The sequence below is a fragment of the Oncorhynchus keta genome, chromosome 18 (assembly GCF_023373465.1).
Source record: "Oncorhynchus keta strain PuntledgeMale-10-30-2019 chromosome 18, Oket_V2, whole genome shotgun sequence".
Taxonomy (NCBI): domain Eukaryota; kingdom Metazoa; phylum Chordata; class Actinopteri; order Salmoniformes; family Salmonidae; genus Oncorhynchus; species Oncorhynchus keta.
The window spans coordinates 12,701,118-12,717,919 of NC_068438.1; the positions used below are offsets into that span (position 1 = coordinate 12,701,118).

The following is a 16,802-nucleotide window of genomic DNA, read 5'->3' on the forward strand; positions in this document are numbered from 1 at the left end:
AATTGATGCTGTCTGTGACAGGGTGTATGCGTTGTTTATTTATATGTAGTGAATTGTAGCCATTAGTTGAACAGAAAATACTGTTGCACACTTATACTTAGAATCCCATCTTTTAATCACCATCTCACCCTCCATACTCACACCACTTCCCTGACTCTTAAGTGGCAGTGTCTGTGAATGCATTTTGTCTGTTTTCACCTCTATAAAGTGCAACACACAGATTTGTCTGTGAGTAAAAGAGAGAGAGATCAGTATTATTCAGGTCTTGAGGAAAAAAGGCTAAGCAGACTCATTTCTTTCTATGTTAAAAGTGTTAGCAAGGTTAACCACATGAGGGGGGTGGGAGATGGAGAGAATGAGAAAACAAAAATAAGTTGAGAACTTGTGAGCAAGTGAAAGTGCAACATCAAATGTCAAGGTGTGTAGTCGAGTGTGGTAGAGGCAGGTAAAGCATCGACACAATACATCTGACGGAACAGCTAAATACTATCTCGCTAAGGTACAAAGTCTGCATTAGGATTTTTTTTACCCTGTCATTTTTCATCAATAAGATAAATGGTTGAGCAACGTAGTTAGAATGTGAAAGGACAATCTGTTGGCACAAGGTTACAACATGAAGAGATCTGTGGAGTTTCTGTCGGGCTGAAGGGAAGCCACATAAAGTCACAGCTACTTTGAAAACAGCCATATAGGGCCTATTAACAGTAAGTAACCCTTTTTCATGTCAAAATAATGTATTTTGGGTGAACTATCCCTTTAAATGTGTGTTGAAGAAAGATGTTATCACTCTTCTATTCCAGAATAACTTTTTCAAATTGTCATTTTTTTCTCATGTTCTTAAAAAGAAAATCTTAAATGTTGATATATTGGATTTAATCTTAATATATTTGCGGTTGGCATACACTAAACATTTTGTACACTATGTTTCTGTGGTGTCCTCTAGTCTGGGATGATGAGGGGATTGGAAGATCAGGATGAGAAGGATGACTCTCACAGGTGAGGATCTTTTCTCCACCCCATGGATCATTATTAGGGACCTACTCGGGGTATAGATCTCCGTTTTATACAAGCTCTGGCGGTTTCCAGGACACTGATTAAACGTTCTGGATTGAAAGGCATTTTAAATCTTGTTTTTTAGTCCAGAACTAGGCTGGTAAACCACCCCTGTATGCTGTAACAGCATATTATGGTGCCAGTAATTACCCCCTGTTGTGCCATTATCTCTAGAGGTGTGAGTGGCACGGTGAGGACAGAGAATGAGGTTACTGACGGAGTTTCAAGGAGGTCCCTGACTCTGCTGGACAGGTTGCGACTGTGTCAGGACGCCTGGGCCCCTGGGGGCCCCTGGGATAGAGACGGTGCCCATGCTGCCCTCTGGGGCCGGCCTGCTGGGGTGAGTTCCCCCCCACTACCCTCAACCATGAGGTCAGATAGTAGATAGTGGCATGGACCTACACAGTATGTGTCTGTCCCAAATGGCATCCTATACCATATATAGTGCACTACTTTTGACCAGGGCCCATATGGCTCTGCCATTTGGGACGGGGACACACTGTGTAGGTCCATGCCACTATCTACTATCTGACCTCATGGTTGACCTCTCTGTATTCAGGCCCGTAGGCCTAGTCTCCAGGTCACCTTGGTACATTAGGTTAGCATGTGGACACGCTGCGATATTACAGATGAAATGGAAGCAGGCACTTACAGCATGTCGAGTTGCACTTGTAGTTCTCCTTACTTTGCATAAAAGCAAATGAATGCAGAAGTGCTGCATGTGTGAGAGAGTAAGAGAGGAGAGACACAGATGGACTGAAAGAAAGAGGAGCAGACTGAGTAGTGGCGTCGAAGTTGATCGTTGCAGAAAGTATTTTCGGTTTGCTAAAGAACCCCAGCTATTTTAAGGACCCTTTCTTAACAAGACCAGCCTCTGAGACAAGTGAGTACGGTGAGACAATGGTGATCCAGTATCTGGATACAGCATCCTATTACACTGTAAAAACGACTGTATGTCAGGGTTTAGGTTGAATTGGTGGGATAAGAAAAGCACTTTAGCAATGTTTTTTCCCCCAACACATTATCCATGTGGATAGGCAGTAGCACTGTAAGAAAGAGCAACACTTACATGTTATTCTTGACTTTTTCGAAATGCTGTTGTGTTACAGCCTGAATTTAAAATGGATTAAATTGAGATGTTTTGTCACTGGCCTTCACACAATACCCCATAGTGTCATAGTGGAATTATATTTTTACATAAGTGCTGAAATGTCTTGAGTCAATATGTATTCAACCCCTTTGATATGGCCTAAATAAGTTTAGGAGTAAACATTTGCTTTACAAGTCACTTAATAAGTTGCATGAACTCACTGTGTGCAATAATAGTGTTTAACATGCTTTTTGAATGACTACCTCATCTCTGTACCCCACACACACAATTACATGTCATTTCAAACATAGATTCAACCACAAAGACTAGGGAGGTGCCCTCGCAAAGAAGGGCACCTATTGGTAGATGGGTAAAAAATAAAAAAGCAGACATTGAATATCCCTTTGAGAATGGTGAAGTTATTAATTAAACTTTGGATGGTGTATCAATACACCTAGTCACTACAAAGATACAGGTCTACTTCCTAACTCACTTGCCGTAGAGGAAGGAAACGGCTCAGGGATTTCACCACGAGGCCAATGGTGACTTTAAAACAGTTACAGAGTTTAATGGCTGTGATAGGAGAAAACTGAGGATGGAAAAACAACATTGCAGTTACTTCACAAAAGTAACCTAAATGACAGTGAAAAGTATTCAAAAACATGCATCCTGTTTGCTACAAAGCACTAAAGTAATACTGCAAAACATGTGACAAAGCAATTCACTTTGTCCTGAATAAAAAGTGTTATGTTTGGGGCAAATCCAACACAACGTATTACTGAGTCGCACTCTCCATATTTCCAAGCATGGTGATGGCTGCATCATGTTATGGGTATGCTTGTAATCGTTACGGTCTGAGGAGTTTTTCAGGATAAAAAAAATAAACGGAATGGAGCTAAGCACGGGCAAAATACTAGAGGGAAACCTGGTTCAGTCTACTTTCCATCGGACACTGGGAGATGAATTCACCTTTCAGCAGGACAATAACCTAAAACTCAAGGCCAAATCTACACTGGAGTTGCTTACCAAGAAGACATCAATTGTTCCTGAGTGGACGAGTTACAGTTTTGATTGAAGTCTATTAGAAAATCTACGGCAAGGCTTAAAAATGGTTGTCTAGCAATAATCAACAACCAATTTGACAGAACTTGAAGAATTTTGAAAATAATAATGGGCAAATGTTGCACAATCCCAGTGTGGAAAGCTCTTAGAGGCTTACCCAGAAAGACTCGTAGTTGTTATCGCTGCCAAAGGTGCTTCTACAAAGTATTGACTCAGGGGTGTGAATACTTATGTAAATGTAATACTTTAATATTTCATTTTCAATAAATGTGCAAAAATATTTTTTAACATGTTTTCACTTTGTTATTATGGGGTATTGTGTGTATATGGGTGAGAATCTATTTAAGCAATAAGGCACGTGTTTGGTATATGGCCAATATACCACGACTAAGTGCCTGGACACAGCCATTAGCCGTGGTATATTGGCCATATACCACAACCCCCCGAGGTGCCTTATTGCTATTATAAACTGGTTACCAATGTAATTGGAGCAGTAAAAATAAGTGTTTTGTCATACCTGTGGCATACAGTCTGATATACCATGGCTGTCAGCCAATCAACATTCAGGGCTCGAACCACCCAGTTTCTAAATATCTATAGTCCATGTTGAATTCAGGCTGTAACACAACAGTGCCGAATAAGTCAAGGGGTATGAATACTTTGTGAAGGCACTATCTAGTCATTGAAAATGATGATGTGAACAAAGTTCATTTCTCTTCCACAGGTTTAGTTGACGATATGCGTCGATATTTAAAGAACTTGATATTAAATATAGCTTGCCTAGCATCAAACTGATGATACCTATAGTTTGTTTTTGACTTGACTCAAAGTGAACATACCAATGTGTCTTTCGCTATCACAGTCAGTCATCTATTCCTAAACACACTGTTCGTCAAACCCACTTCCTGCAGTGTGTCTGTAGGTCTATTGCGTGTGTGTGTGTGTGCACATGCTCACTTATTTCGCTGTGAGTTTTTGGTGCGTACATGTATTTGAATATGTGTGTGTTATTTGTGCTTGGACATTCTCTGCCACTTCAAATCAAATCCAATGTTATTTGTCACATACACATGGTTAGCAGATGTTAATGCGAGTGTAGCGAAATGCTTGTGCTTCTAGTTCCGACAATGCAGTAATAACCAACAAGTAATCTAACTAACAATTCCAAAACTACTGTCTTATAAACAGTGTAAGGGGATAAAGAATATGTACATAAAGATATATGAATGAGTGATGGTACAGAGCAGCATAGGCAAGATACAGTAGATGGTATCGAGTACAGTATATACATATGAGTTGAGTATGTAAACAAAGTGGCATAGTTAAAGTGGCTAGTGATACATGTATTACATAAGGATGCAGTAGATGATATAGAGTACAGTATATACGTATGCATATGAGATGAATAATGTAGGGTATGTAACATTATATTAGGTAGCTGTTTAAAGTGGCTAGTGTTTAAAGTGGCTAGTGATATATTTTACATCATTTCCCATTATTAAAGTGGCTGGAGTTGAGTCAGTGTCAGTGTGTTGGCAACAGCCACTCAATGTTAGTGGTGGCTGTTTAACAGTCTGGTGGCCTTGAGATAGAAGCTGTTTTTCACTTAGTTAGCGTTGGTGTGAGGTTAGCCTGGCTTGCTCACTTCTCTAGGCCTTGAATGACTGTTCCACAGAAAAATCCATCTTGTCCTTTTCTGTGAAGCTGCTCTGCACAGTCAAAGTTTCCTAACACCCAGACACAGTCTAATGAGGCTTCTCGTCACCTCTCTCCTTTCACAGAGCTTCCTGGTGTTGAGGGACTCTGCCTCCCAGCCCGTCCTGCTGTGTGTGGCGACTGGAGGAGAGAGTGGACATGTCAGAGACAACCCCATACATCGCACTGGTGCAGGTAGGCAAGACAGACACGCATGCATTTTGTATTGACCAGAACCTCAACATTCATATACTTCCCTGTTTAAAAAAAAGTTTATCTCAAATTTGTTGTACGCCTTATAATAAACTCTCTGTTCTTCTTTCTCAGCTTATCAGCTATCTCAGTCATTTTTAAGCTTCTCAGATCTGGCCCAGTTAGTGGTGTTCTACTCTATGAGCAGGTGAGTTACAACAACCTGCGCTATACTGTATACTAACTACAGTATTTATCAGTTATGCATCTGATGTATTTCATTAATCTCTCTGTCTCTCTCTCTCCCAGGGACGTGTTGCCAGTGTGTCTGTTCATCCCTCCGTGGCTCTACAGTCTAACAGATCAGCGACAGTCCAACAGTCTGTCCCAGCTGGGTCCCAGTAAGTCTGAATTCACCCTCTCCATCTCTCCTCTTCCTCACCCATGCTCTCTTCCACTAATCTTCCTTTCACTCCTTCTGCACAACTATCTCCTTGTCATCCATCCTAGTCAGTTCATATCAAACGTCTTGTCCTCTATGTGCTCCTCCTTTTACTCCTCTTGAGGACTACCACCTCCTCTTCTCTCATTCTAATGTTTGATCTATTTTCCTCCCTCTCTTTTTGTGTGCCTGTTTGTATATAGAATCCTGGCTGTGTCCCACCTCTGACCTCCAGCCTGATCACATGACTCAGAGGGCTCCTGGTACTGCCATGTGCACCATACAGGTAATCAGTTGCATTCATAGCTTCATAACATGTCTATAAAGGTTGGGACCTATTCACTGTCTTGTATTCCGCTTTAACATGACATGTAGTTGGAGACCCACTCTAGCGGATGCCATGGTTTGACATGTGGTTCACACAGAAAAGCGGATGTCTGCTTTGGGTTCTCCTAGTGCTTTGTAATGTTACCCAGTCAATTGTCACTCTCAGCATCATAGATGAGATGCAGTGTACCGCAGTTCAGACTGACGTCACAGAGCCTTTTGCTCTTCATTCAAAGAGTTGTATCTTAAATTTGAATACTGTATGTCCTTTTTCAAATCTATATACAGTGGGGAGAACAAGTATTTGACACATCTCCGATTTTGCAGGTTTTCCTACTTACAATGCATGTAGGTCTGTCATTTTTTATCATAGGTCCATCTCTCCAACTGTGAGAGATGGAATCTAAAACAAAAATCCAGAAAATCACATTGTATGATTTTTAAGTAATTAATTTGCATTTTATTGCATGACATAAGTATTTGGTACATTAGAAAAGCAGAACTTAATATTTGGTACAGAAACCTTTGTTTGCAATTACAGAGATCACACGTTTCCTGTAGTTCTTGACCAGGTTTGCACACACTGCATCAGGGATTTTGACCTTCTCCAGATCCTTCAGGTTTCGGGGCTGTCGCTGGGCAATGCGGACTTTCAGCTACCTCCAAAGATTTTCTATTGGATTCAGGTTTGGAGACTGGCTAGGCCACTCCAGGACCTTGAGATGCTTCTTACAGAGCCACTCCTTAGTTGCCATGGCTGTGTGTTTCGGGTCGTTGTCATGCTGGAAGACTCAGCGACGACCCATCTTCAATGCTCTTACTGAGGGAAGGAGGTTGTTGGCCAAGATCCCGCGATAAATGGCCCCATCCAGCCTCCCCTCAATACGGTGCAGTCGTCCTATCCCCTTTGCAGAAAAGCATCCCCGAAGAATGATGTTTCCACCTCCATGCTTCACAGTTGGGATGATGTTCTTGGGGTTGTACTCATCCTTCTTCTTCCTCCAAACACGGCGAGTGGAGTTTAGACCAAAAAGCTCTATTTCTGTCTCATCAGATCACATGACCTTCTCCCATTCCTCCTCTGGATCATCCAGATGGTCATTGGCAAACTTCAGACAGGCCTGGACATGCGCTGGCTTCAGCAGGGGGACCTTGCGTGCGCTGCAGGATTTTAATCCATGGCGGCGTAGTGTGTTACTAATGGTTTTCTTTGAGACTGTGGTCCCAGCTCTCTTCAGGTCAGTTCTGGGCTGATCTCTCACTTTCCTCATGATCATTGATGCCCCACGAGGTGAGATCTTGCATGGAGCCCCAGACCGAGGGTGATTGACCATCATCTTGAACTTCTTCCATTTTCTAATAATTGCGCCAACAGTTGTTGCCTTCTCACCAAGCTGGTTGCCTATTGTCCTGTAGCCCATCCCAGCCTTGTGCAGGTCTACAATTGTATCCCTGATGTCCTTACACAGCTCTCTGGTCTTGGCCATTGTGGAGAGGTTGGAGTCTGTTTGATTGAGTGTGTGGACAGGTGTCTTTTATACAGGTAACGAGTTCAAACAGGTGCAGTTAATACAGGTAATGAGTGGAGAACAGGAGGGCTTCTTAAAGATAAACTAACAGGTCTGTGAGAGCCGGAATTCTTACTGGTTGGTAGGTGATCAAATACTTATATCATGCAATAAAATGCAAATGAATTACTTAAAAATCATACAATGTGATTTTCTGGATTTTTGTTTTAGATTCCATCTCTCACAGTTGAAGTGTACCTATGATAAAAAAATTACAGACCTCTACATGCTTTGTAAGTAGGAAAACCTGCAAAATCGGCAGTGTATCAAATAATTGTTCTCCCCACTGTAGGTTTCAAGGCCCAGGGCAGTCGAAATTACGTTTTTATTGTGTTTTGATATCATATTGTACAACAGAAGAAGCTAACACTGTAATTATACCAGTAGCTAGGTTTCCTTCCAATTAGTGAATAAATCAAATCAAATGTATTTATATAGCCCTTCGTACATCAGCTGATATATCAAAGTGTTGTACAGAAACCCAGCCTAAAACCCCAAACATCAAGCAATGCAGGTGTAGAAGCACGGTGGCTAGGAAAAACTCCCTAGAAAGGCCAAAACATAGGAAGAAACCTAGAGATGAACCAGGCTATGTGGGGTGGCCAGTCCTCTTCTGGCTGTGCTGGGTGGAGATTATAACAGAACATGGCCAAGATGTTCAAATGTTCATAAATGACCAGCATGGTCAATAATAATAAGGCAGAACAGTTGAAACTGGAGCAGCAGCATAGTCAGGTGGACTGGGGACAGTAAGGAGTCATCATGTCAGGTAGTCCTGGGGCATGGTCCTAGGGCTCAGGTCCTCCGAGAGAGAGAAAGAAAGAGAGAATTAGAGAGAGTATATGTGGGGTGGCCAGTCCTCTTCTGGCTGTGCCGGGTGGAGATTATAACAGAACTTGGCAAGATGTTCAAATGTTCATAAATGACCAGCATGATCGAATAATAATAAGGCAGAACAGTTGAAACTGGAGCAGCAGCACGGCCAGGTGGACTGGGGACAGCAAGGAGTCATCATGTCAGGTAGTCCTGGGGCATGGTCCTAGGGCTCAGGTCCTCCGAGAGAGAGAAAGAAAGAGAGAATTAGAGAGAGCACACTTAAATTCACACAGGACACCGAATAGTACAGGAGAAGTACTCCATATATAACAAACTGACCCTAGCCCCCCGACACATAAACTACTGCAGCATAAATACTGGAGGCTGAGACAGGAGGGGTCAGGAGACACTGTGGCCCCATCTGAGGACCCCCCCGGACAGGGCCAAACAGGAAGGATATAACCCCACCCACATTGCCAAAGCACAGCCCCCACACCACGAGAGGGATATATTCAACCACCAACTTACCATCCTGAGACAAGGCTGAGTATAGCCCACAAAGATCTCCGCCATGGCACAACCTAAGGGGGGGCGCCAACCCAGACAGGATGACCACATCAGTGAATCAACCCACTCAGGTGACGCACCCCTTCCAGGGACGGCATGAGAGAGCCCCAGTAAGCCAGTGACTCAGCCCCTGTAATAGGGTTAGAGGCAGAGAATCCCAGTGGAAAGAGGGGAACCGGCCAGGCAGAGACAACAAGGACGGTTCGTTGCTCCAGAGCCTTTCCGTTCACCTTCCTGCTCCTGGGCCAGACTACACTCAATCATATGATCATCATTTTCCCACCAGCGCTGTTTTTCCACCAAACGGACTTGTTGTGGATAGAAATCAGTGCGTGATGACATAGTGCACACAAAATGTACATTTTCGCTTAAGTTTTCAAGTACAGAACAAAAATGTAAAGTTCAATGTGCTTCCATCGCATTTTCAAGTCTAAAGTGCTGTGTTAAATAGCAAATGTGACTACTCTGGTCTTGGCACATGTGTTCTAGCCAACAGCTCACAGATACAGTGAGGATAGACTACTTTACATGATGTGATAATTATGGATGAGAGCAAGAATAATTGTATTTATCAAATGGCAGTCAAGTATCGATCATCATGTCACCAGAATAAGACCCTTGATATTTATTGGAAAGGAGCATTGACATCACAATGCACTTTCACCACCCTGTGAAGTTTATCATAACTTATTATTATTTATTTTTTTACCCCCTTTTTCTCCCCAATTTCGTGATATCCAATTGCGATCAAATTACTATCTTATCTCATCGCTGCAACTTCCCAACGGGCTCGGAAGAGGCGAAGGTCGAGTCATGCGTCCTAACCGCTCTTCTTAACTCCCGCCCGCTTAATCCGGAAGCCAGCTGCACCAATGTGTCGAGCAGGCGCCAGGCCCGCCACAAGGAGTTGCTAGAAGGCAATGAGCCAAGTAAAGCCCCCCGGCCAAACCGATCCTGGTTCTGTAGTGATACCTCAAGCACTGCGATAGTGCCTTAGACCACTGCTCGGGAGGCTCATCATAATATATTTAATGTGTAGCCTAACAAACTGCATGGTTTCCCCAGTCATAGTAGGAGGACCCCATACCATATCATTGTGTGATTTTACTTCAATATTATGGTTATTATATCTATATTTGCGCATAAAGGCATTTTCACCGCAATTTTTCAAATAATTAATTTTACAGACACGAAAAGATCCCACCATGTCAAGCAAACAAATTATCTGTCTGCATTTTAAAAATTATACCGAAACTTCCTGTTTCCATCAAAGTTGTCATTACTTTTTTATACGGTATGACTTTACTCACATAAAAACTGTGGAAGGAAACGTGGTTAGTGTTATTTCCTGATAGTTGCTGGCTCCCATATACAGGATGCACGGGTGGAGTTTTGGCTTGCCAGGTGACCACACCAGGCGGAATAAGATGTAATACACCAATGACAAAGGGAGTACCACACCTCTCTGTCAATAACCTCTCTCTCATTAGCCCCCTCCTCTGCTTTGGTGCCCTCCCCCCCCCCCACTCAGACCTCTCCCAGACAGACCTAGCAAAATTTAGCAAGATTGTTTTGCTAAAAAAACATTTTTTTTCTTCTTTTTGACCATTTTAATGCAAAACCAATATAGTAAGGTATTTATTTGTTCCCCAGAAAGGATTTGATATTGAGATAAAAACGGCCTTTAATAATGAAACCATAAATAAACCATTGTATTGTATCAAATTCAAATCATTCTCCAATGATCATTTTTAATTTTCGGAAAGATCCTCATCTGGTTCATGCCTTTTAAATACACAGTCAAGTTCCCTCTCAACTGTGTCTTCTGTTCAATAGCTGACAGCAGCCAATGGTGCTCTGTGCATCATCAACCCACTCTATCTCCATGAGCATGGCGATGACTGGCTGACCCATCAACCAACCAGCCCACAGCGAGTTAATCGGCCAGCGAATTATAGGCGTGAGAGACGACTGAGTACAACAAGACCTTGGTCAGGGTCGGGCCTTCTTACTAAGAGAGCTATCTCAATGGAGCAGGAGTCCTACAGCTCCAGGTCTGATAATCCAGGTAAAGTGATTTTGCTGTTAAAGGCCCAGTGTGGTTAAAAACATGATTTACCTATGATTTATATTTATTTCCACACTATGAGGTTGGAATAATAAAATTGTGAAAATGATGTAAGAGCTGAAATGATTTGATATTGAGATAAACAAAAATGGCTGCATTGGACCTTGTTTTATTATCCTTGTCCATCCTGTCTGTGGGAAAATGTCACCGCATGAATCATCCTTCTCACTGTAGGAGCTAATGAGAAATGATAGAGCCATTATGCCAAAACCAAAATCAACCAACGACTAACTGACATGTTTGGTCTCGTCTCCTTATCTCCATGGTCTCCTGTAGTCCAGGCTACCCCGTCTCCCCCCACCCCAACAGGAGGGGTGGTTCTGAGGAGGCCCAGTAGGGATGCTTCCATTGAGTCACTCGACAGAACCTGGACCCAGGACCGCACTACCAGGCCCCCCTCAGACCCCAAGCCCCTGTTCAGCCCTGCCCCTCAGTCCCCTCACAGGGTGTCCTGGGTTGAGGACAGGGTATGGCTCTCCAAACCGCCACCCCCCTCCCTCCTCCGCCCCCCCTCCCTGGAGATGGACTCGCTGTCAATCAGCAGCATGGAGGAGGAGCCGGAGTCGGTCACCACCCCTTCCCACTCCCCCCACCCCTCGCATCGTTTGGCCGACAAGGTGAAACACCGCCTCTCGGCTGTGGGCCTGGCCATTGGTGGGCTGGGGTGTCCACAGAAGAGGATGACCAAGCGGGTGCAGGAGCTCAGCAAGCGGAGGGGCGGTTTGTTTGCCGAGGCAGTGATGGGATTCGTTGAGATGACCCTGGGAGCGGGGTTTATCCCTGGAATGACAGGTGTGGACCTGCTTCAGGAGGTGCGTACGGCTCTCACTGCCCTGAGAGAGACACTGCTGGACTGTCCTGAGATACACATCCTCATAGACAGTATGGCGGACACACCCGATGGGGAGCTGGGTGAGTCCATCCATTAACAAATTAGTGTTCGAAAACAGAATATCACTACTATTATACAAAAAAAACGGTTCAGCTTTAGTTCAGGATGCACTACAAAGCCAAAACTGACAAACACCTCAGTCTCTCCTTATCCTCCATTATCTCTGTCCTCTATCTACATTAGATGCCATACTGGAGCTCTCCCTACACAAGGTGGCCCTAAAGCCTGTGAGCGCCCACTTGTACACCTGCCTCCAGAGCTGTTGGGACCATGACGGTAGCCTGCGGAAGCTGAGGGAGAACCAGCGGCTCCTGGAAGGCCGGGGGGTGGAGGAGCTGGAAGGGACACCTGGGGTGGGGGTCCCTGAACCTGTTACCCTGGAGAAGATCCAGCAGAGGTGGTCAGCCATGCACCAGTCTTACTCCCCCAGCAGGAAGGTCCATATCCTGCTCAAGGTCTGCAAGACCATCTACCACAGCATGACGGCCAATGCCAACCCAGGTGGGTGGTGCAGGGTAGACCTGCTCAGCCTCAGTATGTGTATGAATAGAGTTGGTTAGGGTATTTCTCTCTATTAAGGATCATTTTTGGAGTTCTTTGACCTTTGACTCCCTCCTCCCCTCTGTCTCAGGAGTGGTGTATGGGGCTGATGACTTCCTGCCGTGTCTGACCTGGGTGCTTCTGCGTAGTGATGTGGTCACTCTGCAGCTGGACACTAACTACATGATGGAGCTACTGGACCCCACACAGCTGCAGGGAGAGGGTACGAATTATACAGACGTATCAAAGGTTTGGACAAACCTACTCATTCAAGGGTTTTTTATTTTTACAATTTTCTACATTATACATTTGACTATTTTTCTAATAATAATGAAGACATCAAAACTTTGAAATAACGCATATGGAATCATGGGGCGGCAGCGTAGCCTAGTGGTTAGAGCGTTGGACTAGTAACCGGAAGGTTGCGAGTTCAAACCCCCGAGCTGACAAGGTACAAATCTGTCGTTCTGCCCCAGTTAACCCACTGTTCCCAGGCCGTCATTGAAAATAAGAATATGTTCTTAACTGACTTGCCTAGTTAAATAAAGGTTAAAAAAAAATGTAAAAAAAATGTAGTAACCGAAAAAGTGTTAAACAAATAAATATTTATTTTAGATTTTAAATTCTTCAAAGTAGCCACCAACAAAGCACCATCACACCTCCTCCTCCCTGCTTCACGGTGGAAACCATCCGTTCACCTACTCTGCGTCTCACAAAAATCTCAAAGTTGGACTCATCAGAGCAAAGGACAGATTTCCACCGGTCTAATGTCCATTGCTTGTGATTCTTGGCCCAAGCAAGTCTCTTCTTCTTATTGGTGTCCTTTAGTAGTGGTTTCTTTGCAGCAATTCAACCATGAAGGCCTGATGCAAGCAGTCTCCTCTGAACAGTTGATGTTGAGATGTGTCTGTTACTTGAACTCTGTGACGCATTTATTTGGGCTGCAATTTCTGAGGCTGGTAACTCCAATGAACTTATCCTCTGCATCAGAGGTAACTCTGGGTCTTCCTTTCATGTGGCGGTCCTCATGAGAGCCAGTTTCATCAAAGCTCTTGATAGTTTTTACGACTGCACTTGAAGAAACTTTAAAAGTTCTTGAAATGTTCCGCATTGACTGACCTTTATGTTTTAAAGTAATGATGGACTGTCGTTTCTTGTCACAACACAGTTGTCACAACACAACTGATTGGCTCAAAAACATTAAGAAAATAAATTCCACAAATTAACTTTTAAGAAGGCACACCTGTTAATTGAAATGCTTTCCAGGTGACTACCTCATGAAGCTGGTTGAGAGAATGCCAAAAGAGTGTGCAAAGCTGTCAAGGCAAAGGTGGCTACTTTTGAAGAGTCTCAAATGTAAAATACATTTGGATTGTTTAACACTTTTTTGGTTACTACATGTGTTATTTCATAGTTTTGATGTCTTCACTATTATTCTACAAATGTAGAAAATAGTAAAAAGTAAAGAAAAACCCTTGAATGACTAGGTGTGTCCAAACTTTTGACTGGTACTGTATGTGTACATGGACACATACACCTTATAGTAACCCCATTTCTGTCTCTTATTCTCTCTTTCTCTACCTTTTGTCTCTTGTCTCTCTATTCTGCAGGAGGTTACTACCTGACGTCCCTGTATGCTTCTCTTTTCTACATCAGCAGCTTCCGCCCTCGTCTCGCCACGCGCCAGCTCAGCACCGAGGCCCAGCAATCGCTGAGCCAATGGCATCGCAGGCGCACCCTGCACTGCAACCAGTCACGACGCAGCACGAATCGGAGGACCATCCGGAGACCTGGGCACAGTGAGAAGGGCAGGGAAAACTCCAGTTACGCAGAGATGGAAACTGACACAGGAAGTGTAACTGACGCCCCACCGGCGCCCTCTAGTGTTGTGGCCAAGGCACTGCACATCATCTCAGAGGTGGTGGTAGCGGTGAGAGAGGAAGAGGGCAGCAGAGCAGAGGGCCAAGAATCCCCAGCTGCACAACTCCAGGCCTCGCCTCGGAAGGAGAAACCGATTACAGTAGAAGAGTTGGACGGACATCCAGCAGGGAGTGAGGTGGACTGGGAGGGAGGGGTCAGACCATGGAGGTGTGTTGTAGAGGGTTTAGAGAGTGAGGAAGGGCAGGCTAGTCTCCATAGTGTCCATGAGGAACTCTGTGCCAGGTCAGTGGAGCTAGATGACCAGACAGACATACAGATAGGTCAGCAGAGGTCAGAGTGGACTGGGCTGCCAGTGGGAGACTGATGACCCAGAGGAGCCAGTCTGTCTAGAACCCTGGGCTTTGCCTGTAAACATATTGTAATGTAAACTTGTTGAGCAAAACATTTATTTCACAATTCCTGGTTTCAGTTGCATTGAAATACACCCAATAATGCATGAAGATAATGGTCTGACTAGGCTGAATTTGAAATATGTGCTTTAAAATGTTTGTAGAAGATATTTCCCACGAGTGTTGCAAATTGTGACGTTTTGTAATATTTTCATTGTAATTCCTTAGAGAAATGACTCTCAGTGGGGCCAATTAAATGGTCCATTTGGGGCAAATGATGGAGGCTAGGCCATCAACAGTCTGGCTGTATGGTTAGAACACTTGATGTATTTTACATGTTGACCACTAGGTTGCAGTACCACACCTTTTCTGTCTGTTTCGTCTTGGTTGCAGTAGTAGTCAAGCATGATAACAGTGGAGCTCGTAAGCATAAGGATATTGAGAAAGGGAGAGAAATGTGTTGAGATGCCTGAAATAACAGCTATAACGAAATGACTGTTGATCTGTATTATGTTGTGTGTACTATATACTCTGATTTTAACTTGTCATTATATTATTTGAATCTACATTATATGACCATGCATTAGAATGTTGTATGGCGGCAAACGGCAAAGACAGCATTATAGACATCTGCACAGTAGAATACTTTGAAGCTAAAGAGTGAACAGTGGAGCAGACAGGTTTATACAAGCACATGTATTACAGACACATGCTACCACTAACATATACAAAGACACAGAAACAAGCGCGCACACACGGACCTACTGTAATATATACGTACTCATATGCAAATGAACGCACGCACACGTGCCCTCCCATACATTCATACATATGGAAGCGCCTCATTCAGAATTTTACATTTGAAACCCAATCAAATTTGCCTAATGAGACATCTGGCATTCTGCCTGCATTTCGATCTTTTAACCAGGTCTAAGAAACATCTGGGCTCTTCATCAGCGCAGTCAAACCTGATGGGAGCGAGACTACTACACACACCTCTTACATATATGATCACGTGATATATTATGCATACATAGGACTACATTACACATTCAGTCCAGCCATAAATTAGATATATGGCGGTGGCGAGCGCACAGATGGCAGACGCCTGAGGCATTTAAAGCTAGGATTCGCTAGCTAGCTGCAGCTAAACATAGGAGCCCTCCTGCTGCAGAGAAAGAGAGAGAAAAAGATGGTCACGCAAAATGCATGCACATCCAAGCACAAGGCAACGCCATGACAATATACAGACACACACATACTGAAAAACATGAATATTCACACTAACAGTATATCACAATCACCTGTTCGTCACGCTAAATGTATACCAGTATCAGTGTGCCTGGTGTGTTTCCCCTCCCCCTTGATTGACAGACATCTAACGAGCAGCTGCTCTAATGGGCCTGGCAGCTTCATCTAATAGTGATAAATAGATGAGAGGCATTTGTGAATCAGGACCAAACACTTTTCAATCAATTATTCACAACATTACTCCAATTTATGCATCATCAGGCTGCTACACATCCCGGTTGTTCCCAGGCTGGAAACAGTGTTTGAACTCGGTGACAGTAGGCGCTGAAAACTCTGGTTTTCCTTTCTCCCGCTGACAGATAAAATGGTTCCTTTTTTTCATCGCGTCCTGCATGAGTTTTAATGAAGGCTTATGAAAGTGAGTGGAGCGTCACCGTACGTTCCTGACCTGTCTGCTCTGACTATGGTCGTTCCATATGGGACATCACTTCACCGAGCTGCTCAGTCTGTCACTGTCTCTCTGGCCTCCACTCTTATTTTGTTTGTCCCTTTGTCCTATTCTGCTCTTTCATTCGTTGCCACAAACCGCTTCCCCTTGTTGAGGCATTGTAGTTGGACACTTTTCCTCTAGCTTTCTCTTTCTCCTCCTCCCTGTGCACTTCTTTCTCCTCCGCCCTGTGCGCTGCTCTCTCCTCCTCCCTGTGCGCTGCTCTCTCCTCCTCCCTGTGCGCTGCTCTCTCCTCCTCCCTGTGCGCTGCTCTCTCCTCCTCCCTCTGCGCTGTTCTCTCCTCCCTGTGCGCTGTTCTCTCCTCCTCCCTGTGCGCTGCTCTCTCCTCCTCCCTGTGCACTTCTTTCTCCTCCCTGTGCGCTGCTCTCTCCTCCTCCCTGTGCGCTGTTCTCTCCTCCTCC

The 16,802-nt window shown here is 44.2% G+C and overlaps 1 protein-coding gene across 5 annotated transcripts; it reads left to right on the forward strand.

The window, feature by feature from the left end:
• Positions 1 to 52: 52 nt before the first annotated feature.
• Positions 53 to 15,212, forward strand: rinl (Ras and Rab interactor-like). Of its 5 annotated transcripts, none has more exons than XM_035791897.1 (12): positions 53 to 704; positions 944 to 996; positions 1,228 to 1,393; positions 4,987 to 5,095; positions 5,228 to 5,300; positions 5,402 to 5,493; positions 5,738 to 5,820; positions 10,649 to 10,880; positions 11,217 to 11,852; positions 12,016 to 12,333; positions 12,464 to 12,595; positions 13,983 to 15,212. In XM_035791897.1, the coding sequence occupies exons 2-12, from the start codon at positions 950 to 952 to the stop codon at positions 14,615 to 14,617; spliced, it is 2,523 nt and encodes an 840-aa protein (XP_035647790.1). In that variant the 5' UTR covers positions 53 to 704; positions 944 to 949; the 3' UTR covers positions 14,618 to 15,212. The 5 variants fall into 5 exon arrangements, with proteins under 5 accessions (XP_035647790.1, XP_052323376.1, XP_035647792.1 ...); XM_052467416.1 differs by having other exon boundaries at positions 12,464 to 12,621; positions 13,983 to 14,148; XM_035791899.1 differs by lacking the exon at positions 1,228 to 1,393.
• The last annotated feature ends 1,590 nt before the right edge of the window (positions 15,213 to 16,802 follow it).

Bases quoted from the DNA above. Each gene is read 5' to 3' on its own strand.
- rinl (XM_035791897.1), top strand. From the start codon at position 950: ATGATGAGGGGATTGGAAGATCAGGATGAGAAGGATGACTCTCACAG. The intron at 5,301-5,401 runs GTGAGTTACAAC...TCTCTCTCCCAG, and splicing joins GTGTTCTACTCTATGAGCAG to GGACGTGTTGCCAGTGTGTC. The intron at 5,821-10,648 runs GTAATCAGTTGC...TCTGTTCAATAG, and splicing joins CTGCCATGTGCACCATACAG to CTGACAGCAGCCAATGGTGC.